The following is a 26,412-nucleotide window of genomic DNA, read 5'->3' as shown; positions in this document are numbered from 1 at the left end:
TTACTCTGCCCTTAATTATCTTTGGGTGGCTTGTATCCACCTAGAGAATATAAACTCCTTTAGGGGAGGGACTGGTTCCTCTTTGTCTTTCTGTTCCCAGCACTTTGCTCTGGAAGGACCGGTGATTCCTTTGGAGATGGGAACTCCTTCATAAGTGCTCTCTCCCCAGAGCAAGTTCACAGCCCATTTCTGCCTTAGTAGCTAAGTCTCAGAGTTGCCTTAAGCACACAAAGGATTGTTCACTTGCCCAGAGTCACATAATTCACAAGCATCCTTGGAATCCCGGTTGTTGTTGTTGTTGTTAATTCCAATTCCACCAATCAATCCCCTGTGCCCCTCTCTCTCCACATAGTTGGTGCCTAATGTTTGTTGACTTGAATTGAATCACTCCTCTACAGTTTAAATCCCTTCTACCTCAGAAATTCTAGGACCCCACACACCCAAGTCACCTTGTAACTTGTTGCATATGCCCATGTGCTGAAGACTCAGTGTGTTTTAGAAGGTGAAAGAAGGGGAGATGGGGCAGGTAGGTGGCTCAGTGGATAAAGCACCAGCCCTGGATTCAGGAGGACCTGAGTTCAAATCTAGCCTCAGACACTTGACACTTACTGTGTGACCCTGGGCAAGTCACTTAACCCTAATTGCCCCCCCAAAAAAAAAAGAAAGAAGGGGGAGATTAGGGTGAACCAGAGATCCCAGAAGCAGAGATTTAAGAGCTAGAAGGGGCCTTAAAGGCAGGGGAATTTTATCTGAAGTAACTTACCCAAGGTCACACTCAGGTAAGGAGGTGGCAGAGCCAGGTTTCAAACTCAGGTCCACTGACAGCAAATCCAATGCCTTTCCCACATCCTTCCTGAGTAGTCATGGAAGGCTCCTTGCAAGGGGCGAGATTTGAACAGACTGTGAAGCATGGATGGGATTTGGCTCACTGGGAAGGAAGGAGCTCCAAGAAACAGGGCCCTGAGAAACAGGGAGGAGATCTGCCCAGCTGGAGCGGAGATTTTATGATAGGGATGAGGCAGAAATAACTCGGATCCAGAGGGCCTCGAATGCCAGGCTAAGGAATTTCAAGTTTATTCAGTAGGCAACGGGAGATCCATTTGAAGTGTTTATTGATTCTCATCTTAATGGCTTAACATATCCACCTGTTGACATCTTATCTTCTGACCTTTGAGGGGATGACTCCCCATGCCATATGGCAGTCCAAGCCAATGCCAACCCCAGCCTTCTCTCACCCTCACTGGTGCCAGATGCCACCTTCTTAATGTTAGTTTCACTGGAGAGAGACTCAGGGGGAAGATAAATGGTCTCTGGGCTGAGAATCTCTTTTCTTGGTGCCAGCCTCTGAAACAGGATGGATTTGGGGACTTGTAGGACATATCTGGAGTAATGTGGTGAAACCACTTGTAGGAAAGAAATGCCTCTGAGTTCTCTTCTTGTAAAACTGGGACTCCCCAAGTCCCCATGCACTCTGAGACAGTGACAGTGATGGAATTCTCCCAGCAGCCTTTTCTTCTCCTTGGGTATCCTGGGCCCTGTGAACAGTGCCTGGCATTTATTATTCATTCTCTCCTTAGCAAGCCTGTCTGGGCAGAGCAATAGGCTGCCATAGTTGGGTTTTGGACCAGACTGGCTTAGATCCATTCCTCTGAGCAGTGTTTGGAAGTCAACTGAACTACGTTGAAAACCTCATACTGTAAAAAATGAGGTACAAGGGCTCCCTAGAGTTAGACACCTCCCTGTTCTCCCATCTTCACATATGGTTACCAGCTGCTATGGGAGGATCATAAATTAGAGATAGAAAGGATCCCAGAGACCATCGACCCTCTTTTACAGATGTGGAAACTGAGGCTTCATGAGGTTAAGTGACTTGCCCAGAAGTGATCTGGGTTTAGAGATCCTTTAGGTGAAGGCTTCTTGCTTTATTCACTGCACCACCTAGCTGCCCCAGAGGCTCCATCTCTTGACTCTGGGCATTCTCTCTGGCTGTTGCGCGTGCTGCTCCGTCCTCATCTGTGACTACTGGCTTCTCTCAAGTTCAAGATAAAACCCCACCTTCTACAGGAAGTCTTCCCCAGCCCCTCTTAATTCTGGTGCCTTCCCTCCCTTAATGATTTCCAAATTATCCCATATGTTATAGCTTGTTTGTACATGGGTATTTACTAGTTGTGTCCTCCATTAGATTGTAAGCTCCTTGAGGGCAGGGACTGTCTTTTGCCTCTTTTTGTCTCCTTCATGCTTAGCCCAATTCCTGGCATATAGTAAGCGCTTAATAAATGTTTATTGATTGACTGACTGGCCACTGAAATGTGAGTTCCTTGGGAGTAGGCACTGTTGTTGTTGTTTTTTAGTGAGGCACTTGGGGTTAAGTGACTTGCCCAGGGTCATGCAGCTAGTAAGTGTTAAGTGTCTGAGGCTGGATTCGAACTCAGGTACTCCTGACTCCAGGGCCAGTGCTCTATCCACTGCGCCACCTAGGTGCCCGTAGGCACTGGTTTTTAACTTTTCCTTCTATGTCCCAGGGCTTACTTAGCACAGTGCCTGGCACATGGACAATAATTAATAAATGCTTGTTGACTGACTAATCATGTATGCTTATTCTAAAAGACCTGACTTTGGTAATTATCTTTTCATATGACTGTGCTTCATGTCACCTTTTGTATTATAAGCCCCTGGAGGGCAGCGCCTTCTGTCTCATCTAGTGCAGGACGACACAGGTGTCTGTCTGTCTGTCTGTTTGACTGTCTGAGGACCAAGGTGGGATCTCTCCCAATCTGAAGCCAGGCTTCCTTGTTTCAAATCCTACTCATAAAATAGCCTTTTTTGCCTTTCTCTGTATTCCCCAAGGCTGACTTACCATAGGACCTGACACATAATAGGTGGTTTATAAATACTTATGGACTGACTGACCATGTATATTTATTACAAAAGATCCTTTTGTCTTCCTTCTGGGGATACTGAGGCAGTGGGGTGGAGAGGGCTCTAGATTTGGAGCCAGACATTTGGGGTTCAAATCCAAAGTGACTACCTTGGATGAGTCATTTTTCTTTCTTTGGACCTCCATTTCCTCCTCTGTAAGATGATGATCTTGGATGAGATCGCCTCCAACTTTAAACCCTGTCCTGTAAATCCTGCAATCTTGTAGATACATGCAGGAGCCCAGGGTCCCAGGCTGGATGGGCCCCAGTAGGGGCCATTTGTAAAGTGAGTTGAGACATGCAGGGTGTGGCCAAGCTGAGCTGTGGTGAAAGCCTAGGCTCCTGGCATCTAAGATCCTGGTTGTTGTTGTTGTTGTTGTTGTTGTTCTTCTTCTTCTTCTTCTTCTTCTTCTGTTGTATCCAATTCTTCATGACCCCCTTTAGGATCTTCTTGGCAAAGATATTAGAGTCATTTGCCATTTCCTTCTCCGGTTCATTTTACAGATGAGGGGACTAAGGCAACAGGGTTAAGTGACTTGCCTAGGGGCACACAGCAAGTTAAGTGTCTGAGGCCAGATTTGAACTCAGGTCTTCCTGACTCAAGGTCTGGCTCTCTAAGCACTGTGCCACCTAGCTGCCAAGGTTTTGCACTGCCCTTTGCAATGTAGGATGGAGAACAACCAACTTCTCCTTCAGCAGGATGCATCAACCTACTATCATGCCAACAACTACCCCATTCTCTTCAGCATAGAATGCCCATTGGTCCAAGTAGACCTTCTTGGATGCATCGTCCCCAGGAATGTGACTCAAGCCTGGAATGCCTGAGCCAGGCCGTTTCCTAATGGGGACCAGAGCTACTTTGGGGGAAGAGAGAAATAATAACACAACACGATGAAGGCTTTGACCCCTGCCTCCCTCCTCTTTCCTTTAAAGAGTAGCCTCAGCATTGTTCTGGGCCATGTATAACTCATTCCTGCTGCACCCTCCCCCGTCCTTGCAGATGCAGTTTGAAAGGTACAGGAGGGAGACAGGGTCATGGATTTGACCAGGAAGAGACCTGAGGGGCCATCTAGTCCAATAGTGGAAAGATGCTAGATTTGGAGTCAGAGAACAGGGATCGCAGGCTTGACTCTACCCTTAATCTCTGTGACTGTGAATAAGTCACTGCATCTCCTCAGCCTGTTCCCTTCTCAGTAAATGAGGGAGTTGGGCTATATGGCCTCCGTGAGAGGGGCTCTTCAAGGCACGACTGTCCTAGCCTCAGCTGGGTTACCTTGGGCATATTTCCCAGTGTCCAAGCCAATACTTTGCTTAGGGTCAGAGATTTAAGGGCTGGAAGAGATTCTTTAGAGTCTAGCCCAATCCTCTCATTTCATGAGTGAGGAAAGTTGAGTATAGGGATATTAAGGTCAAGGTTATGTAGGGAATGAGCAATGGGGACAGGATGCAAACGCAGATTCTTGGCTCCACCACTTTCTCCCTTGCCCCGTTCATCCTCCCTTGTGCTAACAATCCTTTCCAGTCTGGTGACTCTTAGTCTCTGCCTACTGCCCCTAACCCTCACCATAGCTCCAACCCCATCATCTCCTACTGCCCACAGGCCATCTTCCCAAGTCAGCTCTAGTGTGTCATCCCAAACTGAAGTTGGCATCTGTGCCCATTTCCAAAACCAACTTCTCTTTCCCACTTCCCCATTTCCACCAAGGCCACCCCCACCCCCACCCTGGGTCTGAAACTCCCAAGTTATCTTGGGCCCCTCCTGGTCTTCCATTCCTAATCACTTGCTAGTCCCTCTTCGTTCGTTTGTTCTTTCTTTCTTTCTTCCTCTCTTCCTCTCTTCCTCCCTTCTTCCATCCCTCCCTCCCTCCCTCCCTCCCTTCCTTCCTTCTGTAGCTAAGATTCTAGCTATACTGTCTAAAACTCTAATGAGTGGTTGCCGATAAATTAGAAGCTTTAGCAAGAGTTTAGACTTTTAAACATTTATTAAGGAGCATAAGAATTTGGTGAAGAGAGAGAGAAAGAGGCCTAGATTCAGCTATCTATCTCAGTGAGCCAGTGTCTCCTCCTCCACACACCCCCCCCCCAGGTCCTTGAGAAAGAGAGTGAGAGAGCCTCGCCCCTTCTTTGTCCCACAAGCCTCCTGTGAAACTGGGAACATCCCACACACACACACACACACACACACAGACACACACACACCTCTCTCCAAGCTAATTGGCTGGGAGCTTTGATAGACAGTACGCACAAGCAAACGTCACTTCCTGACACCAAGGAACTAACCTTCCAAGCCACATGGCTTGCCCTCAGACACCTTCTCCTCATGGCAGAGCTTTCCTACAATAACTCTCCAGCAGGTCGTGTCACTCCAATTATCACACTTCCTTCCTTTCTTTTTTTTTTTTTTAAACGGGGCAATGGAGTTAAGTGACTTGCCCAGGGTCACACAGCTAGTAAGTGTCAAGTGTCTGAGGCCGGATTTGAACTCAGGAACTCCTGAATCCAGGGACAGTGCTTTATCCACTGTGCCACCTAGCCACCCCCTTCCTTTCTTTCTTACTTTTTGCAGGGCAATGAGGGTTATGTGACTTGCCCAAGGTTAAACAGCTAGTGTCAAGTGTTTGAGGCCGGATTTGAACTCAGGTTCTCCTGAATCCAGAGCCAGTGCTTTATCCACTGTGCCACCTAGCTGTCCCCTGATTCTTTCTTCATAATTCCCCCTCTTTACTCTCTCTTCCAAAAGCTACTGAGTCCAGGCTGTGTGAGCTATGTGATCATGGACAAAACCCATCGCCTCTCTGAGGCTGTTTTTCTCACCCACGAATGGAAATGACCCAACTTTTACTCCTCTGTATCTCACAGGACTGCTACAAATATAGCAGCAAGACCTTTGTGATTTGGAGCCAGACAACCTGGGTTTCTCTCCCAGCTCTGCTTCCACAGGTCTCTGTTTCCTCATTTGTAAAGTGAGAAGATCAGTCTAAATGACCTCAACATTGTTTTCTATCTCTAAATCTCATTTGTCTATCAATCAAGCATTCATTAAGCACCTGCTATGTTCCAGGCACTGTCCTGGGTTCTAAGGATACAAATAAGAAAGTGGCCCAGTCTCCACCCTCAGGAAGCTTACATTCTATGTGTGGCGATGATGTGTATACATATAAGTAATATATAAATACAGGGTCATCAGGAGGGGAAAATCATGAATAGTTGGGGGATCAGGAGAAGTCTCATGTAATAGCACTTGAGCTGAGCTTTGAAGGAAATTAGGAATTCTCAGAATTGGAGGTGAAAGAGGGTATACATTCAAGGCACTAGAGACAAACTATGTTGAAGACAAGAAATGGGATGTCATATAAACAGGAAGGAAGCCAATTTAGACTATAGAATGTGTGCAAAGGACTAATGAATAACACGGCTGGAAAAATAGACTGTGAAAAGCTTCAAAAGCCAAACACAGATTTGATCCTCAAGGTAGTAGGGAGCCACTGAGGTTTGTTGAGCAGGGAGTGACATGGTGAGATGTATGCTTTAGGAAAATCACTTTGCCCGCTTCATGAAGGATGGATTGAAGAGGGGAGAGGCTGGAGACAGGAAGAACAATTAGGAGGCTACTCCAAAAGGCCAGGTAGGAGATGGGGAGGTAAACTAGAGGGGGGGTGCCCTGTAGGTTGAGAGAAGGGGAGAGGTGGGAGAAATTGTAGTGGACATAGAAATGAAGCTGAATTGGATGTGTGGGATGAGTGAGTGAGGAGTCAAGGGCGATACTGATGTCATGATCTTGGGTAGTCACCTGGGAGGATGGAGTTGTCTTAAGAAGAGGAAAGTGCTTCGTAAATAGTAAAATGCTGCGTCTGTGTGAGTCACCATTGAAGAGGGGATAAGTATGACTCCATATACAGGGGTGTGGGAGCAGGTGGCAGCTGGCTGGTCTTCAGCTGGGAGCTGTGGGACATGCCCTGTGCACTCCTCTCCTGGAATCCGATGATCTGCAATCCCATAAGCCTATAGTATTGCTGCTACTGATGCTTGTGGGCAGCATGGGTAAGAATAAGGATGGAAATGGCTAAGCTTTTATAGGCTTTAGAGGTGGCAGGGACCACAGAGGTCATTGAGCACAACCCCCTCATTTTATAGAAGAGAAAATTAGGCCAAGAGAGTGGGAATGATTTGCCCAAGGTTGTATAAGTAGTAAGGTGACAGCTGGGTGGTGTAGTGGTCGGAGCACTGGGCCTGGAGTAAGGACTCATCTTCCTGAATTTAAATCTGCCTTCATACACTTATTTATGTGACTCTGGACAAGTCATTTTCATCCTGTTTGCCTCAGTTTCCTGATCTGTAAAATGAGCTGGAGAAGGAAATGGCAAACCACTTCAGTATCTTTGTCAAGAAAACCCTAAATGGGGTCAAGAAGAATTGGGCTCGGGATAAAACACCGGCCCTGGATTCAGGAGGACCTGAGTTCAAATCTGGCCTCAGACACTTGACACTAGCTGTGTGACCCTGGACAAGTCACTTAACCCTCATTGCCCCCCCCCCAAAAAAAAACAACAATGAAGAAGAAGAATTAGACAAAACTGAAAATGATTGAACAACCATACAGGTAGTAAGTGGCTGCCCAGGGGTCAAATCTAGGTTAATGGGGCCATAGAATCACATATTTAAAGGCAGGAGGGTCCTTAGGGATTATCTAGCCCAAAGGTTCTCCAAGTGTGGTCCTTGAGACCCTTGCCATAGGTTTATTAAATCAAAACCCTTTTCATAATAGTACTAAGAGGTTTTCATTTCTAAAATAGTAAATATAGATAAATATAAGCCTGGGGGCAGCTAGATGGTGCAGTGGATAGAGCACCGGCCCTGGAATCAGGAGGACCTGAGTTCAAATGTGGCCTCAGACACTTAACACTTACTGGCTGTGTGACCCAGAGAAAGTCACTTAATCCCAATTGCCTCACCAAAAAAAAAAAAAAAAAGATAAATGTAAGCCTACATTAAAAAAAAAGTTCTTTAGGATAAAAGGGGGTCCTGAGACCAAAAAGTATGATAACTGCTGATCTGGTCCAACCCCCTCATTTTAGAGATGGGGAAACTGAGACCCAGTTTTAGAACTTGCCCAAGGTCCCACAAGGCAGCAGGTCAGTCTGGATTCGAACCCAGGTCTTTTGATTCAATGTCGAGTGCCTTTGCCCAACAAATAACAAGTATGGATCTGTAGCAGAGGGCACAGTGCCAGGGTGGCCCAGTCTCTGAGTCATCTGGATTGTTTTTTTAATGGATTGATAGCTTTTATTCTTATATTGCCTTCATTTCCAAATTTGTCTCTCCAATTTCTCCTCCCAAAGAGCCATCCTTTGTAATGAAGGAGGAAAAAAAAGGGGTGTGTGTGTTGGGGGGGAAGGGGAAAGCCATTTAGCAAAACTATCACATCAGCTGAGGCTGCATTGTTCTGCACCCAAAGCCCCTACCTCTTGGCTAGAACTAAAAAAGTCTTTGTCATAAACTCAATAACTACTGAGAAATGACACGCATTCACATGAAGAAACAAAATAAAAGAGAACATAAAATCCTAACTGCTAAATGATTTACAAGTTTGCATAGTGCTCTTTACTCCCTTCAACAACACTGTCCCATCTCCCCGCCCCCCGTTCTCCCTCCCCGCCTCCCCATCCCTGCCCAGGAGAGATCTCAAGTCTCTTTCTCTGGCCTCTCAGTCCCCAGCGATCAGACCTCCTCTTCCCTTCCATGAACAAAAGTCTTCTCCACCAGTTACAGCAGAATTGTGGAGCAAGCACTGGCCTAGGAGAGAGCAAACCTGTGCTTGAGTCCTGTTCCTCCACTTATTTAGCTGTGTGATGTTGGACCAGTGACATAACTTCTCTGTGAAATGGGGAGATAAGAGTTTTTGACCTTGCACAGGGTTGTTATAAGAATCAAAAAGAATGAGAGAGACAGAGACAGAGGAGAGAGAGACAGAGACAGAGAGAGACTGAGAGACAGAGAGAAACACACACACACACACACACACACACACACACACACACTGAGGCAGAGAGAGACAGAGAATCACAGAGAAACAGATAGTGACACAGAGAGAGAAACAGAGACAGAGAGACAAAGAGAGAACAAATTACTTTGCAACAGTCAACTCAACAAATGCAGCCCTCCCCTCCCAGGTCTGCTGCTTAGTGTGACACAGATACATAATTTCTTCCTTTTCCCTTCTATCCTTAGACAAGCACAACAACACCCCTTTGAGGTTTTCTCAGGTTTTTCTTTTCTTTTATTGCCAGTAACTACAAGGAAACAGATGAAAGGGTAAAAAACACAACAAACATTGGGAAGATACAGAATTACATGGAATTTCAAAAGTCTAGTAATAATTATGTCTGCCTCCCTCTCCCTTTCCCTCTCCCTCTCCTTCCTTCTCTCTTCCCCCTTTCCCCCCACCCTGCTGTCCTCTGTATCTGTGTTTCTTTCTTCTGTTTCTTTGTCTCTTCTCTGCCTTTGGGAGTCAGTCTCAAATGCTTTCGTATCTCATTAGAGCTCTTCTAAACCAGGGATTCCTCACTCTGTGTGTGTGTTTATATGTGTATGTGTATTTATATGTGTATATGTATGTGCATGTGTGTGTCTATATGTATGTATGTGTGTATATGTGTATGTGCATGTGTGTGTATATATGTGTGTATGTGTGTACACACACATTCAGTAAGCCTGTACCCCTCCTTAAAGTCCCCCCTCACTATCAGTTTCTGAAACAAATCCCCTCCTCCTTATTCCATCCCCCCCCCCCCGCCCCCGTTCCCTAGATTGCATTTTCCTTTTTTAGTAAAGTGTTTCTCCTTCAAGGCCCTATTAATAGGGACTCATTTTAACAGTATTTTACTGACCAGAAACACTGTGGGGTTTTTTTGGGGGGGAGAGGATTGCTGAGATTTCTTGCTCCCATTTGGGGGAGTATCCCACACTGTTGGGGATGGCTTGGCCAGACTCAGCCTCAGAGAGCATCATGGGATCATGGCATTGCAGAGTGGGCCTTTCTTCCAGGCCAACCCCTGCTCTGAAACATAACTCTTACAGTGTTATTGAAACCTCATGACAGCACTGTGAGCATAGCTCAATGGGGGTGAGAGATCCAGTCTAATATTTGGTACAGATTTTAATACTGTGCAGTCCTACCACGAAGTAACCACTTAATGAATGCTTATCAAATGAATGAGCTTTTTTTTTTTTAAGTAAGTCAATTGGAGTTAAGTGACTTGCCCAGGGTCACACAGCTAGTTAAGTGTTGTGTCTGATGCTGGATTTGAACTCAGGTCCTCCTGAATCCAGGGCTGGTGCTTTATCCACTGCGACACCTAGCTGCCCAAGAATGAGCTTTTATCAACTGCCTGGTATGTGCACTCTGCAGGTTGTCAGTTATCCTCCCCATTTATCGGATGAAGAAACTGGCTCAGCAAAGTGAAGCAATTTTCCCATGCAACACCTAGGAATTGGTAGAACTGAAATTCGAACTCAAGCCTTCTGATTTCAAGTTTAGTGGTTTTTTTCTTCTCTGTCCATAGCAATTCTACCTGGCTGGATTTACGCTCCCCCACCCCCACCCCAGTGTCCACCCCCACATGTTGGGGTAGAATGTTTCCTATCTGGGAAGCAGCGGAGTTGCACATCAGTATGTGGAGGCTTCCTCAATGTGGAGAGGGAAGAAAGCTGATAGTCCAGGCCTGGGTGGAGTGAAAACAGAGAGAGAGGAAGAGACACAAATGGCCAGTGGGTGTGCCTGTCCTGGTGCCTGTGTGCCCCAGAGGAAGAGAGTTTCTCTCTGTCCCCCCCCTCCACTACCCCCCCCCCCCGCCCTTCTTGTTGCTGGCACAGAAAAAAGCATATTTGTTCCATGAGGTCACAGACTGAGGCAGATTCATAGTTAGCAGCTGGTCAGTGCTTGCTGCTTTGAGTAGGCAGGTGGACAGATCACAGCCACTGATATGGGCATGCACCTAATGTCTGCTGGGTAGCCCAACTGGGCTTCTGGTGAGGCAGGAGGTGAGCTTTTAAACTATTGGTGCTGCCGCCTTCTCCCCCTGCTTTCCCCCATTTCCTTCTCCCCCTTCCTCCCATCCCCTTCTCCCCCCTTTCCCCCATTTCCTTCTCCCCTTTCCCCCCATCCCCCTTTCCTGTATTCCCTTCTCTCTTGGTTTGATTTTTTTTTTTGGTGGGGGTAATGAGGGTTAAGTGACTTGCCCAAGGTCACACAGCTAGTAAATGTCAAGTGTCTGAGGCTGGATTTGAATTTAGATCCTCCTGAATCTAGAGCTGGTGCTTTATACACTGCACCACCCAGCTGCCCCCTGTATTCCCTTCTCTCTATCAGGTGTGGAAACCTCATTGTAGAGTAGAAGTCCCTCATCCAGAATCCTAGACTGCCAGAGTGGGAAGAGATCTTAGGGGTAATCTAGTAAGGCCCTGCTCCGTTTTATAGATGGGGATACTGAGACCTTGAGAGGTTCAGTGACTCACATGAGGTCACAGAGCTTAGTAAGTGGCAAACTCAGGTCTTCTGATTTTAAGCCCCAGGGTCCTATCCACAACATTATGTTTATACTCTCTAATAATAATAATAGCTAGTATTTATATAATCACTGTGTACGAGGCACCGGACTAAGCTCTTTACAGTCATTATCTCATTTGATCCTCACAACAATCCTGGGAGGCAGGTGCTATTATTTTTATTCCCATTTTATAGATGAGGAAACTGAGCCAGGTAGCAGCTAAATGACTTGCTCGGGGGCCACACAGCTAGTCAGTGTCTGAGGCCCAATTTGAGTGGGGGGTCTTCCTGACTTCAGGTCCCCTCTTCCTTTCTACATTTTTCAAGGCCTTGCTTAAGCCTCACTTCCTGGGATTAACTTGTCCTGATTATCCCCAGCTGGAAGCAATCCCTGTCTTCTCTGAGCTCCTGTACCAAGGACTGTCTCTACCCCTTACTGACCAGATATTAAACAGTGTTGTTCATTCATGTCCGACGCTTTGTGACCCCACTTGGGTTGTTTTTGGTTTTGCAAAGATACTAGACTAGTTTGCCATTTCCTTCTCCGGCTCATTTTACAGATGAGGAAACTGAGGCAAACAGGGTTAAGAGACTTGTTCAGGGTGTCACAAATAGCTTGAGGCCACATTTGAACACAAGTCTTCCAGACTTCAGCCCTGATGCTCTACCTACTGCGCTACCTATGCCATCATCTTACATGTATTCATAGGATTTAGAGCCCATTGAATCCAACTTCCTCATCTTTAAAATGGGGCAGTTGGATTTAATGAACCTTTTTTTTTTTTATTCTTTTTAGTGAGGCAATTGGGGTTAAGTGACTTGCCCAGGGTCACACAGCTAGTAAGTGTCAAGTGTCTGAGACCAGATTTGAACTCAGGTCCTCCTGACTCCAGGGCCGGTGCTCTATCCACTGCGCCACCTAGCTTCCCCTTTAATGAACCTTTGTGATGAGAGAGGGTAAGACTTGACGAAAGTCATGTCGGCAGTAAGAAGGCTTACTGGGAGGATCAAATGAGATATAAGGTATGTAAAACACTTTATAAACCTTAGCTCTCAAAGCGCTATGTAAATATTAACTATTATTATTGTGATTACTATTAATTAGGTTTTCTCCTCAATTAGACTGTAAGCTCCCTAAGGGCAAGAACAACATTTTACACTTTTCTGGGTCCCTTACAGTGTATTGGCTTATGGATTCAGATGTCCCTTCTAGCCCTAATCAGTGATCTTAAATTTGAAACAGATCGTGCCAGCCATCTCTTCAACTCCATTCCCAAAGAGCAAATCTCCCCTGCAAACCAATCATCTTTGTTTGGATACCTCCAACGACAGGGAGTTCACTGCTTCCCTGTGGCAGCCATTCCATTTTTGGACACTGCTGAGGTGATGGAATCTCTCCTTGTTAGGAGGTGTAGTGGAAAGAACCCTTGGCTTTAGAGGCAATAAAACTTTTTTTTTTTTTCCAGGGCAATGAAGTTTAAGTGACTTACCCAAGATCACACAGCTAGTAAGTGTCAAGTGTCTGAGGCTAGATTTGAACTCAGGTCCTCCTGAATCCAGGGCTGGTGCTTTATCCACTTGCACCACCTAGCTGCCCCTAGAGTCAGTAAATCTAAAGTCAGCTTTGTCGCTGCTCCTTATGAACAATAGGCACATAGATGAGGAATTCCCTTCTCTGGGTCCCAGATTCCTCATTTGTAAAATGGAGTTGGACTGAGGTCTTTCCCACTTCTACACCCAATGGTCTTCTAAAACAGCCTTCCCTCCCATCACTGTAACTTAAGTTACAGTAAGCACTTGGTTGATTACTGTGATAGCCACTGTGGTGGATGGGAAAGACTGCTAGATTTTGAGGCTGAGGACCTGAGTTTGAATCCTAACTTTATCCCTTACTACCTGTGTGACATTGGCCAAGCCCCATCAGGAACTCTCTGGGCCTCAGTTTCTTCTTCTGTTTAAATGAGGGGTTTGGACGAAGTGACCTTTGAGTTCTCTATAGCTCTAAGTAATCCTCTGAGCTTCTTTACCCATATAGCCCTCAGAGAGGATTCCAATGGAGGTGGTGGGGCAGCTAGGTGTCACAGTAGATAAATCACCGGTCCTGGATTCAGGAGGACCTGAGTTCAAATCCAGCCTCAGACACTTGACACTTATTAGCTGTGTGACCCTGGGCAAGTCACTTAACCCTCATTGCCCTGCAAAAAAAACACCAAAAAAAAAATCCAATGGAGGTGGCGTTAGCCACTGGTGGCTTAACAGCTCCCAGACTGCTCTTCTCAGGTAATGGTCACCATTACCTTGGCAGGGAGGGCTAACCCCAGTCAGTATGGGAGCACCCCCTGCTGACCCACTAGCTCTCCAAGGCTGCCCTCCATGTGTATTTTAATGGGATTTTACTGTATAAAAATTGGGGGTGGGAAGGTTGACAGTGTAATTTGCTTTACTAATGACTGTGCCGTATACTCTGCCCCTCTGCTTTGGACCCCCACTGGGACCAGGCTAGCAAAGCCAGACCGTTTGGGTTGGACCTCCATGTAGAGATAGGATGGGGTCTTCATCTCTGGGGCCACCACCTCCAAGCACAGAGTGGCCAGGTACCATAATTAGAGCCAGGGAGACCACATGGACATTGGGATGGGCGTTCTCTAAGTGCAAAGGGAACAAGCTCTGTTACTCAACATGTTGTCCCAGCCCAGCTAGAGGGAGCAAGGGGGGAAATCCCTTGTGGGACCTGCCAACTGCTCTTCTCTCATGCCAGAGAAGGAGGCCCCAGAGACATGTTGGCAGCCTCTGCCCTCCCACAAGTTGAAGTTGGCATAGAGGAAAGCCCTTCTCCACCATGCTGGAGCCTTCAAAGTGCTTCCCACACCCTTTCCTTTGCCCCCATTCCCTCTAGCTCCCTTAATCTCCAATTTCCTGGCTCTCGGCAGTTAGCAGAATCTTCTAAATTCTTTCCCCTGTGCTCAGCCTCTGGGCTGGTAGTGGAACTAGATGTCCATCGTTTTGATTGTAAATTCCAGCTCCTCCTCTTGAGCTTACTCTGTCAAATTTCCAAGATCTGATATCTCCTCTCTCTGTCTCTCTGTCTCTCTGTCTCTCTCTGTCCCTCTCTCTCTCTCCCCCTCTCCCCCCTCTCCTACCCCACCACCCACATAGATCCTGCAACACACCTCTCCCTTTCCATTGGGAACGGAGGTAACAAAGCAAGGCTGGATGAAGGTTGGACCAATTGGAAAGAGAGAGGTTTCTGGGAAGATTTTCCATTGTACCAGGAAGGGGATTTTAAACAACCCTTCATGAGGGTGGTTGGACTGGAGGCTTTAAGTTCAGGACCTTGCTGCCAGAGATTGGTAGGGATGGGGCTGATTGGACAGACTTCTTTTGGTTCCCAGACTGGCCAGTCCATACTCATAGCATAAGGTATCTGATGCCCACAGAGATCTAGTTGACCAAAGTGCCCAGAAAGTGAGCCTTCAGTCCATAAACTAGTCCATACTAATTCAGGTCTTTTTGGAGGGTGGAGCCTTGGACTACTGTAGCTAAGGTTTTCAGTTGCTCAGAAGCAAGCACAAACTACCCAGAATAAAAGACCTAAAAACTGAGAGGCAATTTCGGTTGGCTAAAACATTCAGGACTCAAAAAGTCAGCTTCCCAAGCATAAGCTAGGTAGGTATAGCTAGAAAGCATATTTTTTTGATAAAAAAATATGCAGGGATCTCAGTGGATTGCAAGCTCAATATGAGTCGTTTATGAAAGAGAACTAATGGTATCTTCAGAGTCATTAAGAGAAACATGGCATTGGGATTAGAGAGACCCTCATTTCCCTGTTCTTTGTCATAGTCAGACCTCACCCTGAGGGTTCTGTCTTCAGTTCCAGGTGCCACCTTTTAGAAGGAATATTGTGGAGAACATCTGAAGGCAGGCACACTGACTGATAAAGGGTAGCCTGTTGGGCAGTGGTTAGAGCACTGGGCCTGGACTTAAGAAGATCTGATTTCAAATTCAGCCTCAGACACTTATTAGCTGTGTGACCCTGGGCAGCTCATTTAATCTCAGATTGCTTCAGTTTCCCTGACTGTTAAATGGGGATAATAATAGCTCTTCCCTCCCAGGTTTGTTTGGGAAGATCAAATGAGATTATATTTGGGAAGCATTTAACATAGTGCCTGGCACCTGGTTGGCACTAAATAAATGCTTATTCTCCTCCCCCTCCAAAGGACTTTGAGATCTTGTCATATGAGAACTACCTGAAGGATCTGGGGTGTTTGACTTCAATGAGAGAAGACTTGGTGGCGGGGCAGTACTTAGTGGCTGCCTCGGAGCATTTACTACCATGTGTAACCAGGTTTGAATTAATTCTGCTTGGTCCTAGCAGGCAGAACTAGGAACTATGGATGGCAGTTGAAAAAAGGCAACTTCAGGGGTTTTTGTTTGTTTGTTTTTTGTGGTTTTTGTTTGTTTGTTTGTCTACGGAAAACCTACCCAACGATGGAATAGAATGAATTGCTCTGGGAGATAATGAGTTCTGACTCACTAGAAGTCTTCCTGCAAAGGCTTGACACTGGCCGAGTATGTTGTATGGGATGTTTCTGTTCAGGTATGGGATGGATCCGTTGCCTCTGGGGTCCTAAGTAACCCTGAGGCTCTAATGTTCTTCTGAAGTGTTTGTTGAATTCTAACCAAGTGAGAGGCAATGTGGTGTAGTGGTTAGAATGTGGCGTTGGCATCAGAATATTTGCCTTGAATCCGACCTGTGTATGAATTGAATCCTGTGAATATATTGAATCCTACGTATCTGTATGACGTTGGACAAGATACTGCTCTTAGGGAGGAGTTCCCTTGCCTGTAAAATGAAGGAATTGAGCTAGGTGACATCTAAGGTTCTTTCCAGTTCTGGATTCTATGTCTCTAATGATTGGAGAGGCACTTTGGGGAATGTGGCCCAGACCTCAAGCAGCTTCTAGTCTGCTTGAGGAAACAAGACATACAGACTTGAAGCTGTTTGAAGGGAAAAACAGGATATGATCAGATGCTATTTAGTAATGCCCAGACATTAAGTTCTAACTGGGATTCAGAAGGAGAGATCCTTGTGGATTATACTGGTTCAGAAAGACCTCTTTAAGGAGGTTTGGCTTTGAGCCAGGTTTGGGATGATACATAGGTAGGGATCAAGTAGAGAGTAGTCCAAGGGTTCAACCTGCTATAGGGCAGCCAGGTGATGCAGTGGATCAAGAGCCAAGCCTGGAGTCAGGAAGACCTGAGTTCAAATCCAACCTCAGACACTTAGTAACTGTGACCCTGGGCAAGCCACTTAACTCTCTTTGCCTCAGTTTCCTCATCTAAAAAAATGAGCTGGAGAAGGAAATGGCAAACCACTCCAGTATCTTTGCCAAGAAAATCTCCAATGGGGTCACAGAAAAGTTGGGCACAACTGAAATGACTAAACAACAAAAGTTCAAGGGGGTTAACCTGAGCTCCACAGACTCCTTGAGTAGATTTCAAGAGGAGGGGGTGTCTATGAACTTGGATGAGAAAAATTACAATTTTACTTTGTAATCCTATGCATTTTATTTTAGGCTTTAAAAAAAAACATTATTCTGAGAAGGGGTCTACAGGTTTTTGTAGACCCTAACTTCTTTTTTTTTTTTACCCTAACTTCTTAAACTGCAGGTCGTGATCCCATATGGGGTCACATAGCTGAATGTGGGAATCATTTCAAACCGGTGGAATGCCGTTCCTAGTCCTCCCCAGCAAAGCCCCGGCCTCTTGTTGTGGTCCGCAGGTCAGAACTTGGCAACAGTAAAAAGTTCCGTATGCCCATTTTATATACCAATATACCAGGGGGTGTGTAAAAATTCCTCAGGCAAAAAGGGGTGGAGAGTGGAAAAAGTTTCAGAAGCCTTGCTTTAGACCACCAGAGCAACCTAGGGTAGGAGAAAGGACATTCCAGGCAGGAGGTAAAGCCCAGAGGACGTAGATCAATGATAGGGCTTGGAACTGGAAGAGACCTTAGCATTCTCATCTATATTTTACAGATGAGAAAACTGAGGCCCAAAGAGGAACGATTTGTCCATGGTCACATAGAGAGGAAGTAGCAGAATTGGGAATCGATCAGGTTTCATGACTCCCAATGTTTCTTTCTTTCTTTCTTTCTTTTTTATTTTTCTCTTTTTTTTTGGCAGGGCAATGAGGGTTAAGTGACTTGCCCAGGGTCACACAGCTAGTAAGTGTCAAGTGTCTGAGGCCAGATTTGAACTCAGGTCCTCCTGAATCCAGGGCCAGTGCTCTATCCACTGCGCCACCTAGCTGCCCCCCCCCTCAATCTTTCTTTAACACCAGATACCAGAGGCATCTCTCTCTCCCCTTATAGTCCTGCTGGATGAGTAGGTGACTTTTGGAGAGTAGTATGAATAGGCAGGGTGAGGCCCCAGCGTGCAGGACCTGGCAGAATGTTGAGTTTAACGTGATGAGTCATAGGGAGCCCATCCCTTTGGGCTAACAGTTCTTGAATAAAGTTAGGGATGTCACGAAAGCAGAGGTTTTAGAAGGTTTGTCAGGAGATTGAGAAGAATTGGAAAGTACCTTGGAGATTATCAGATCCTTTTTACAGATGAGAAACCCAAAGCCAAGGGAGAAGTGACTTTCCCAGAGTTACAAAGGTTGTAGCCTAGATTCAAGCCCAGGTTGAGTGCTTTCTCTGCTATATACATGTTATGATAATGGTAGGTGAAAGGAGGGGAAGACAGGCAGGAGGTGTGGTAGAGACATTGCCAACAAAAGGTTTGGTGTGTGCTTGTGTCCACTCTGGGTGCTGGGCCAAAGTGAACAGGCAGAAGGGAAGAGGTGTGGTGGAAAGGCTGGTATTAAGAGACCTCTAAGCATGGCACTGTCTTTTTGAAAAGTTAGAAGTTTAGTTAACTACCAGTAAACAGAAATGTCCAAATACACAAGCAAGAAGTTTTGAAAAATTATTATACCTGAAACTGCAAATTTATGCTTTGTGTAACTTCTTGTCGGGGGGGGGGGGGGTTCTCCTTCCTTCCCTTGACATAATTGTGTCTTTCTTTGTCATCTTATCTGATGTTATATGAGTTACATAAACTTATCCATCTTATCTTATATGATCTTATCCATCATATATGATGATGCAGCAACATTCCATCATATTTATTTACCAACTTAAATTTTTCTTTTCTTTTCTTTTTGGAGACAATTGAGGTTAAGTGACTTGCCCAGGGTAACACAGCTAGCTAGTAAGTGTCTGAGGTAGAATTCAGACCCAGGTCCCCCTGACTTTAAGGCCAGTGTTCTATCCACTGCCCCACCCAACACTTCTCCAACTTTAATTTTTCTTTTTTTCTTTTCTTTTTCAATCTTAATAGTATTTTTTCCAGTTACATATAAAGATAGTTCTCAGTATTCGTTTCTATAAGATTTTGAGTTCCAAATTTTTCTTCCTCCTTCACTTCCCTCTCCCCTCCCCATGATGGCAAGCAATCTGATATAGGTTATATATGTACAATCACATTAAAGATATTTCTGCATTAACAACTTTAATTTTTCAAAGCTGTTTCCCAATCACTGGATACTTGGGTCATTTCCAGTTTGTTGCAATTATGAATAATGCTGCCAGAATATTTTTTGTACATATAGGTCTTTTGTTCTTACCAATAGGTATCCTTGGGGTATATAGTCTTAGTTGTGGGATCACTGGTTCAAAGGGCAGGTACCCAGAGGTTTGGAGCTCTTATCGTATATTGTCATATTGTTTTCCAAAAAGATCCAGTGGATTAAGAGCTCTCCCATGTTAAGAGTGTGTCCAGGGGCAACTAGATGGCGCAGTGGATAGAGCACCAGCCTTGGATTCAGGAAGACCTGAGTTCAAATCTGGCCTCAGACACTTGACACTTACTAGCTGTGTGACCCTGAGCAAGTCACTTAACCCTCATTGCCCCACAAAAACAAAAACAAAAGAAAGAGTGTGTCCAGCCCTGTCTTTGACAGATAATTCTCCTCCAGAGGAAAGAACACTGAATTTAAGTCAAAGGACCTCTGTTACTATGCTGACTGTTGTTAATTAGCTCACGCGACAGGAATGGCTCCCATCTTACTTGTGTGCAGAGTTTTCTGATTTTGAAAGTCGTTTTATTTACTGTCACACTCGAATCCTAACAGCTCCTTGATTTTCTAAGCAGAGCGACATGACTCTCTTTGTTCTATGAGGGAGAAACTGCAGATGAGACAGGTGTCCCGGGTCACCTAGTGGTGAAGCTAGCTCCCAAATAGAAGCTTGTGGACTCCTAGTCCAAGACCTTTCTCCCACACTATGTCAAAAGCCTTGTCCCCACAACGATTAAGCCTCCAACCCTCTGGGGTAAGCGGAGTGGGCAGGTATCCACCAGAAGGCCTGCCTGTGGGCTGACCCATTTTAAACCCAAGAGGTACTTCCAAGGCACTTGACTCTTCTCATAGATTCTGTGGATGCTGCCCTGGCACTGTGGTTCAGAGGGAGGGGCAGGCAGACCTGGCCAGACTGGTAGCTGCAGTTTTGGAGAAAACGGAACTGGAGAAATCTTTTTGCTGTTAATGCATTTCCTTCTCCCTCGTGGGTCAGATTGGATTGATTTTTTAAAAAGCATAATTATTAAAAAATATTTTCTGGAAGATCAGATTTTTTTTTTTAAGAGTTGAACATTTGGGGCAGCTAGGTGGCTCAGTGGATAAAGCACTGGCCTTGGATTCAGGAGGACCTGAGTTCAAATCCGGCCTCAGACACGTGATACTAGCTGTGTGACCCTGGGCAAGTCACTTAACCCTCATTGCCCTGTTTTTTAAAAAAAAAAGAGTTGAACATTTCTTTATGTTTGGGAGGAGGGTCTTCTGGGGATTTTAAGGGAATGGGTCTGGGAAAGAGGGTAGGCTTCCCAAAGCCCTGGAGAATTGGAAAAGAATCCCCCAGTTTTAGAAATGGAATAGACCTCAACAGCCATCTAGTCCGATCCATGTTAATTAATTAGAGTTAGCTGCTAATGTTTTCCCCTTTCAGATTGCCTCTATCTCACTGGTATTCATTTTGTTTGTATATATCAGAATGTGAGCTCTTTGAGAAGGGGGGCTATGGGGTTGGGTGCTTTTTTGTTTATTTTTGCCTTTCTTTGTTTCACCAGCACTTAGCATGGTGCTTGGCACATCAGTGCTTAATAAGTAAGCCTCTTGACACCTCATACACTGCCATCTCCAGAGTGTGAAGACTTTTGGGGGGGGGCAATGAGGGTTAAGTGACTTGCCCAGGGTCACACAGTTAGTAAGTGTTTAGTGTCTGAGGTCGGGTTTGAACTCAGGTCCTCCTGACTCCAGGGCCGGTGCTCTATCCACTTCGCCACCTAGCTGCCCCCGCAAGACTCAATCTTAAAGCGAAGTCCAAGGTTCATCTCCTCCCAGAAACCCACCTAGATCCAACCACCTCTACTCCAAGCAGTCCATGCTATCGACCCATTAAACAACAGCCTGCCTGACCTTGGCTAACATCTGGGTCAAGGTTTCCCAAGGCAGCCAATAATGCTTATCCTAATCTACCTCCCCACATTCTAGACTGAACCCCTCCCCCTGCCCCTCCCCCAATAAAATGTAAATGAGAGTTGTCACTTTGTGTTGTTATCTCATTGCTCCAGGCTTTTTATGTGGGAAACCCTAGTTGCCTCCTACCAGAAAGCTTTGGTGGAGGTGTTAGAGAGGAAAGTGAATTCTTTCTCCAATTTCACCTCTTCTCTATGCCTCCTGATTTCCTAAACTTCTGTTCCAGGAGAGAGACCCAGAAAGCATCAGCTGTTCACATTCTGAATTTGGGGGTGGGGAGAGGGAGAAACATCAAAGGAATAGGAAGTGGCCTCAGCCTAGTTGTGTTCATTGTCTTCTCTTGACTTGCTCCTGGTAAGGCGCCTCCCCCGCCCCCCCCCCATTGCCATGGGGCTGTGTTGGGTTCAGTCCGTTGGCAAAGATGCCCTCAGAAATGCCAAGGTCTTTTTCTTTGCCAGGGAGTGGGGGTGTCTGTGTGAGGGTAATCGAGGCATAATAGGCTCCTTGTCAACAGAAGGTATCTGACATCCATATTTGTCCTATGAACCAGTGGTGCCAAACTCAAATAGAAGTAGGAGCCACTTAACTGTAAATAAAGAGCATATTGACTTAGAAAACCGCATATTAACATTATCTGTGTTCTATTGTATATTTATTTTGTTAAGTATTTCCCAATTACATTTTAATCTGGTTGGAAGAAGTGTTGTGCGCTGTGTGTTTGACACTTCTGGTCTAGAAGATTTCTGATGTTACTTCCAACTTTTATTCTTTAAAAAAAATTATATTTTCTTTTCTTTTCAGGTCTGCATTCTGTCCCTCTCCCCTTCTCCACCCGCCCCCCTCCCCAGTTGAGAAATCAGGAAAAAGAAAAATATTAAAAACATGTATAGTCAAACAAAATAAATTCCCCCATTGGCTATGTCCAAATTGTGTGTGTGTGTGTGTGTGTGTGTGTGTGTGTGTGTGTGTGTGTGTGTGTGTGCCTCAGCCTCAGCCTCAGTCTGCCTTCTGACTCCATCATCTCTCTATCAGGAGGCAGGCAGCATGTTTCATCATAAGTCCTCTGGAACTGTGGTGGGTCATTGTGTTGATCAGAACTTTTAAGTCTTTTAGAGTTCCAACTCTTATTCTATTATACTGATGGAAAAAATAATAAAACTGTTTTGTTCTATATAGAAAATGTTAAAAAAAAAAAAAAGAAAAAAGAAAATGTTCATTATAGTTACTGATTACTAGCAAAATTGATACCAGAAATGTTTAAATACTTATAAAACAGGGGCAGCTAGGTGGCACAGTGGATAGAGTGCTGGCCCTGGATTCAGGAGGACCTGAGTTCAAATTTGGCCTCAGATACTTGACACTTAATAGCTGTGTGACCCTGGGCAAGTCACTTAGTCCTCATTGCACCACACAAAAAAAACTTATAAAATTGTAAATATAATAAATTATGTCTAAGAAAAACTATTAACTAGTTGGATAGATTGATACTCTGACTTCAGTAGAATACATCACCACTCCCTGGCTTACTGGATAAAGTGCTGGCCTTTGGCATCATGCATACCTGAGTTTGAAACCTGCCTCAGACATTTACTGGCAGTCTGACTCTAGGCAAGTCACCTTACTTCTTACATCCTCGGTTTCCCTATCTGTAAAATGGGGATAGTAATAGCATCTCCCTCACATGGTTGTTTGTAAGGATCAAATGACAAAATACTTGTAAAGGGTTGTACAATCCTTAAAATAAATGTTAGCTATCATTATATTAATTGACTATTATGTTAGGCACATTGGCTTGAATGCTAGATTTGGTGTCATGTGGCCATGCCACTTTATCTCTGTCTACCTCAATTCTCATATGTAAAATGAGATATTTGTAAAGAATACTGTAAACCTTAAAATGATATAGGAATGCTAGCTGTTATTATTTTTTATTAACTTAATGTGATTAAAAAACACTTTAATTCAAACCAAGAGCTAAAATCATATGAGGTTTTTCCCCCCTAAGAATACATGTTCTTAACACTCCCTCCCTCCTCCAGTACAATGTAAATTCCTTAAGGGAAGAGACGATTCTTCATTTATTTTTCTATCCCCAACATCGATCATATGATACCTTGAGTATAGCAAGCAATTAAAATTGAATGAAAAAAAATTGAATGAAATCATTGAATTTAATAATTGTTTTATTTTCAGGTTTCCATTCTCTCTCTTCCACCTCTCCTGATCTCTCCCTCTCCATTGAGAAAGTAAGAAAAACTCAACCATTACGAACATGTCTGGTCAAGCAAAACAAAGCCATCCCCCCGCCCCCATTGGCCTTGTCCAAACTGTATGTGTGTTATGAAATGAGAAAACAATGTGTTATTACTTTTCCCATAAATATAGAACAAGATTTGGAACTTGGAAAGACTGAAGCATTTTAATCAACACACAAACAATTTAAAAAAACAATTGTTTTCAACAGTGTATAAACAATTTTTTAAAAAGCATTTTTTAAAAAAAGCAAAGACAATTAAGGGAGAATATGGTTTTCTTTGCAGATAGGTTTTTTAAAAAGCTTTGCTTGTGGGGCAGCTAGGTGGTGCAGTGGATAGAGCACCGGCCCTGGAGTCAGGAGTACCTGAGTTCAAATCCGGCCTCAGACACTTAACACTTACTAGCTGTGTGACCCTGGGCAAGTCACTTAATCCCAATTGCCTCACTTTAAAAAAAAAAAAAAAAAGCTTTGCTTGTCCTGCCCAGGTCCCCTTCTCTCCCAAAGGGAAGGGAGGACCTGGCCGGGGTCCTGACCTGATTGATCCTCCTTGGTGCCCAGGTCTAACCTGTGTTTTTTCTTTCCTTCCTCAGCCTGCCTGTTCCGATTTAATGGTCTGTCCTTTGTTTATCTACTTTTTCTGCTGCTCTTACCCTGGTTCCTGGGACCCACCAAACACAACATTAGAGGTAAGGAAAGAGTTAAGCTCCCATTTGTTTTGGTTGAGAAGCAGCTGGTCAGGAATGGAGTGTGGGGGTGGGGTGGGGAGGGGTATGTTATGCATTCTTCAACCCCAAGTGTTCAGAGCTCAGGGTCCCCTCCTCTGATTCTAGAAACTTGGCAGTACCAAGAGACCTCACACTCCATGAACTCATAGGGACAAAAGAAAACTCAGTAGGTTATTCCTGGTGACCATTTTCCCCCCATGCAACAATCATCTTGGGGGTCAAGGAGAAATTGAGAAGGGAGAGAATGTTTTTAGCTGAGAGAATCAAAGACGACTTCTCACAGGAGATAATACCTGGGATGAACCTTAAAGGGATATCAATATTCTGAGAAATGAGGAGTGAGAGGGGTACTCTTCAGGAAGGGGGCATGACCTGCAAGTGAACCCCAGGGCAGAAATTTTGTGCTGAAGCTACTGTCCAAGGTTGTCCTAGGCACACTGATTCACCTGGCATTGGGGAGTAGGATAAGTGATGATTGTTCTCACCTCTTTTCTGGTTCTTCGGGGTGTTCCAGGGAAATTTAGAACATGATTCCTGCCCTTCAGCTAGGAAAAAAGACACACAAGGCAGTCCATGGTAGATGCTAAATAAGGTAACTAGAGCAAGCTCATCATCCATGATGCTAGTGGACCAAACCAGTGGGTTTCCTGTCCAGCTGCATGGAATGAAAATATTTTGTCAGGGACAAGTATGATTGATGGAGAAGGAGCAGCATGTGTTGAGATGAAGGTCAATAGCTGGGCAGCCCCAGTGGGATATACATGAAACAGATAAAGAACCAGAAGGACTGAGCATGCTGGAAGATTCTCTAGGGGAAGATTCATGGAGAGACAGGGTCAAGGGTGAGAAGGCATGGTTGGGTTGTCATGTGCATTGGGGGCAGCTAGATAGAGTGCTGAGCTTGGGATCAGGAAGATCTGAGTTCAAATCCAGCCTATAAGGAGCTAAAATCCTAGCTAGTCTGTCTAAAATATCTAATGAGTGGCCGCCAATTAATTGTAAGCTTTAGCAAGAGTTTAGACTTTTAAGCATTTATTAAGGAGAATAAGAATTTGGTGAAGAGCGAGAGAAAGGCCTAGATTCATCTATCTATCAAAGGGAGAATGCATCTTTAGCTCCACTCTCAACCAGAGTCCTGACGAAAGAGAGTGAGTGAGCCTCACTCCCTCTTCCTCCTACAAGCAAACATCACTTCCTGACGCAAAGAAAAGTTACATGGCTTGCCCTCAGAGGTCTTCTCCTCATGGTGGAGTTTTCCTATAGTAAGTCTCCAGCAGGTGGCGTCATTCCAATCATTATAAGCCTCAGTTACTTGCTGTGTGACCCTGGGCAAGTCAACTCAACTTCTGTTGGCCTTGGTTACCTCAACTGTAAAAAAAGAAGAATAATAGCACCTCCCTCCCAGGGTTGTTATGAGGATCAAATAAGATAGTGTTTGTAAAAGTGCCTGGCATAGAGACAGCTAGGTGGAGCAGTAGATAAAGCACAGACTCTGGAGTCAGGAGGACCTGGATTCAAATCCAGCCTCCAACACTTGCTAACTGTGTGACTCTGTGCAAGTCACTTACTCCAATTGCCCCACCCCCAAAAAAATACCTGGCACATGGTACTCACTTGATAAATGCTTGTTTCCATCCTTTCTTCCTCCCCCAATCCAGCTAATGAAATCACTGACTTCTTCAAGTATTGAGGGATATGAACAAGAACTTCTGTGAGTTTCAAGGAGGAAGAGAACCAGAGATAGATGGGGCAGTCAGTGGTCAGATGATATCTGGAGTGTTGGGTTAGGTCTGAGTGGCCCATTTTAGAGGATATTAATAAGCTAGGAGATCGTGTGGTCATGGGTGACCAACATCGAGATAAGGCCCCTTGTGGATCTGGTGAATCGTCCGCAGCTATGTATGTAACATGAAGAAAAGGTTTACAGCGGGGTGTACCTAGATGTCTTTAAGAACTCAGAAGGCTGTCACATAGGCGAGTCTTTTTATTCAGTTTGACCCCCAAGAGCAGAACCGGGAATAGAACAGAACCAGAAGTGATGAGTGGATGTTGGAAGAAAGTACATTGAGGCTTATTGGGAGAGGGGGGCAGCTGAGCACAGTGGAAAGAAGAGACTGGATTTAGAGTCAGAGAATCTGGTTTTGAATCCTGGCCCTATCACTTCCTCTGTTCCCTAATCTCTAAAATAATCCAATTCCAAACCCCTGATACTAATGAGAGGAATTACAACTCACATGATTATACCACCTCAGGGCTCACCAAGCACTTGTCTCACCATAGCCCTGGGCAAGTATCAGCGCCCTCAGCAACTTACTGTTCTTACATAGCCTGTAGGCATCAGAGTTGAAATTTGAACCTGGGTCTCTCTGTCCTTTCCCCATTCCACCACAG

At 45.0% G+C, this 26,412-nt stretch overlaps 1 protein-coding gene across 3 annotated transcripts in view; it reads left to right on the top strand.

Moving 5' to 3' along the window:
- The window catches only part of PIEZO1 (piezo type mechanosensitive ion channel component 1), a 183,384-nt gene that overhangs the window by 56,112 nt on the left and 100,860 nt on the right, over positions 1-26,412 (top strand). For all 3 annotated transcript variants that reach the window (XM_043984200.1, XM_043984201.1, XM_043984199.1), the window contains exon 2: positions 23,887-23,982. In XM_043984200.1, the coding sequence (XP_043840135.1) occupies positions 23,887-23,982 (96 nt within the window). The remainder of the gene's footprint in view (positions 1-23,886; positions 23,983-26,412) is intronic.

This window comes from Dromiciops gliroides, chromosome 2, assembly GCF_019393635.1.
Source record: "Dromiciops gliroides isolate mDroGli1 chromosome 2, mDroGli1.pri, whole genome shotgun sequence".
In the NCBI taxonomy this organism is placed as follows: domain Eukaryota; kingdom Metazoa; phylum Chordata; class Mammalia; order Microbiotheria; family Microbiotheriidae; genus Dromiciops; species Dromiciops gliroides.
This window is presented reverse-complemented; position numbering and strand designations above follow the sequence as displayed.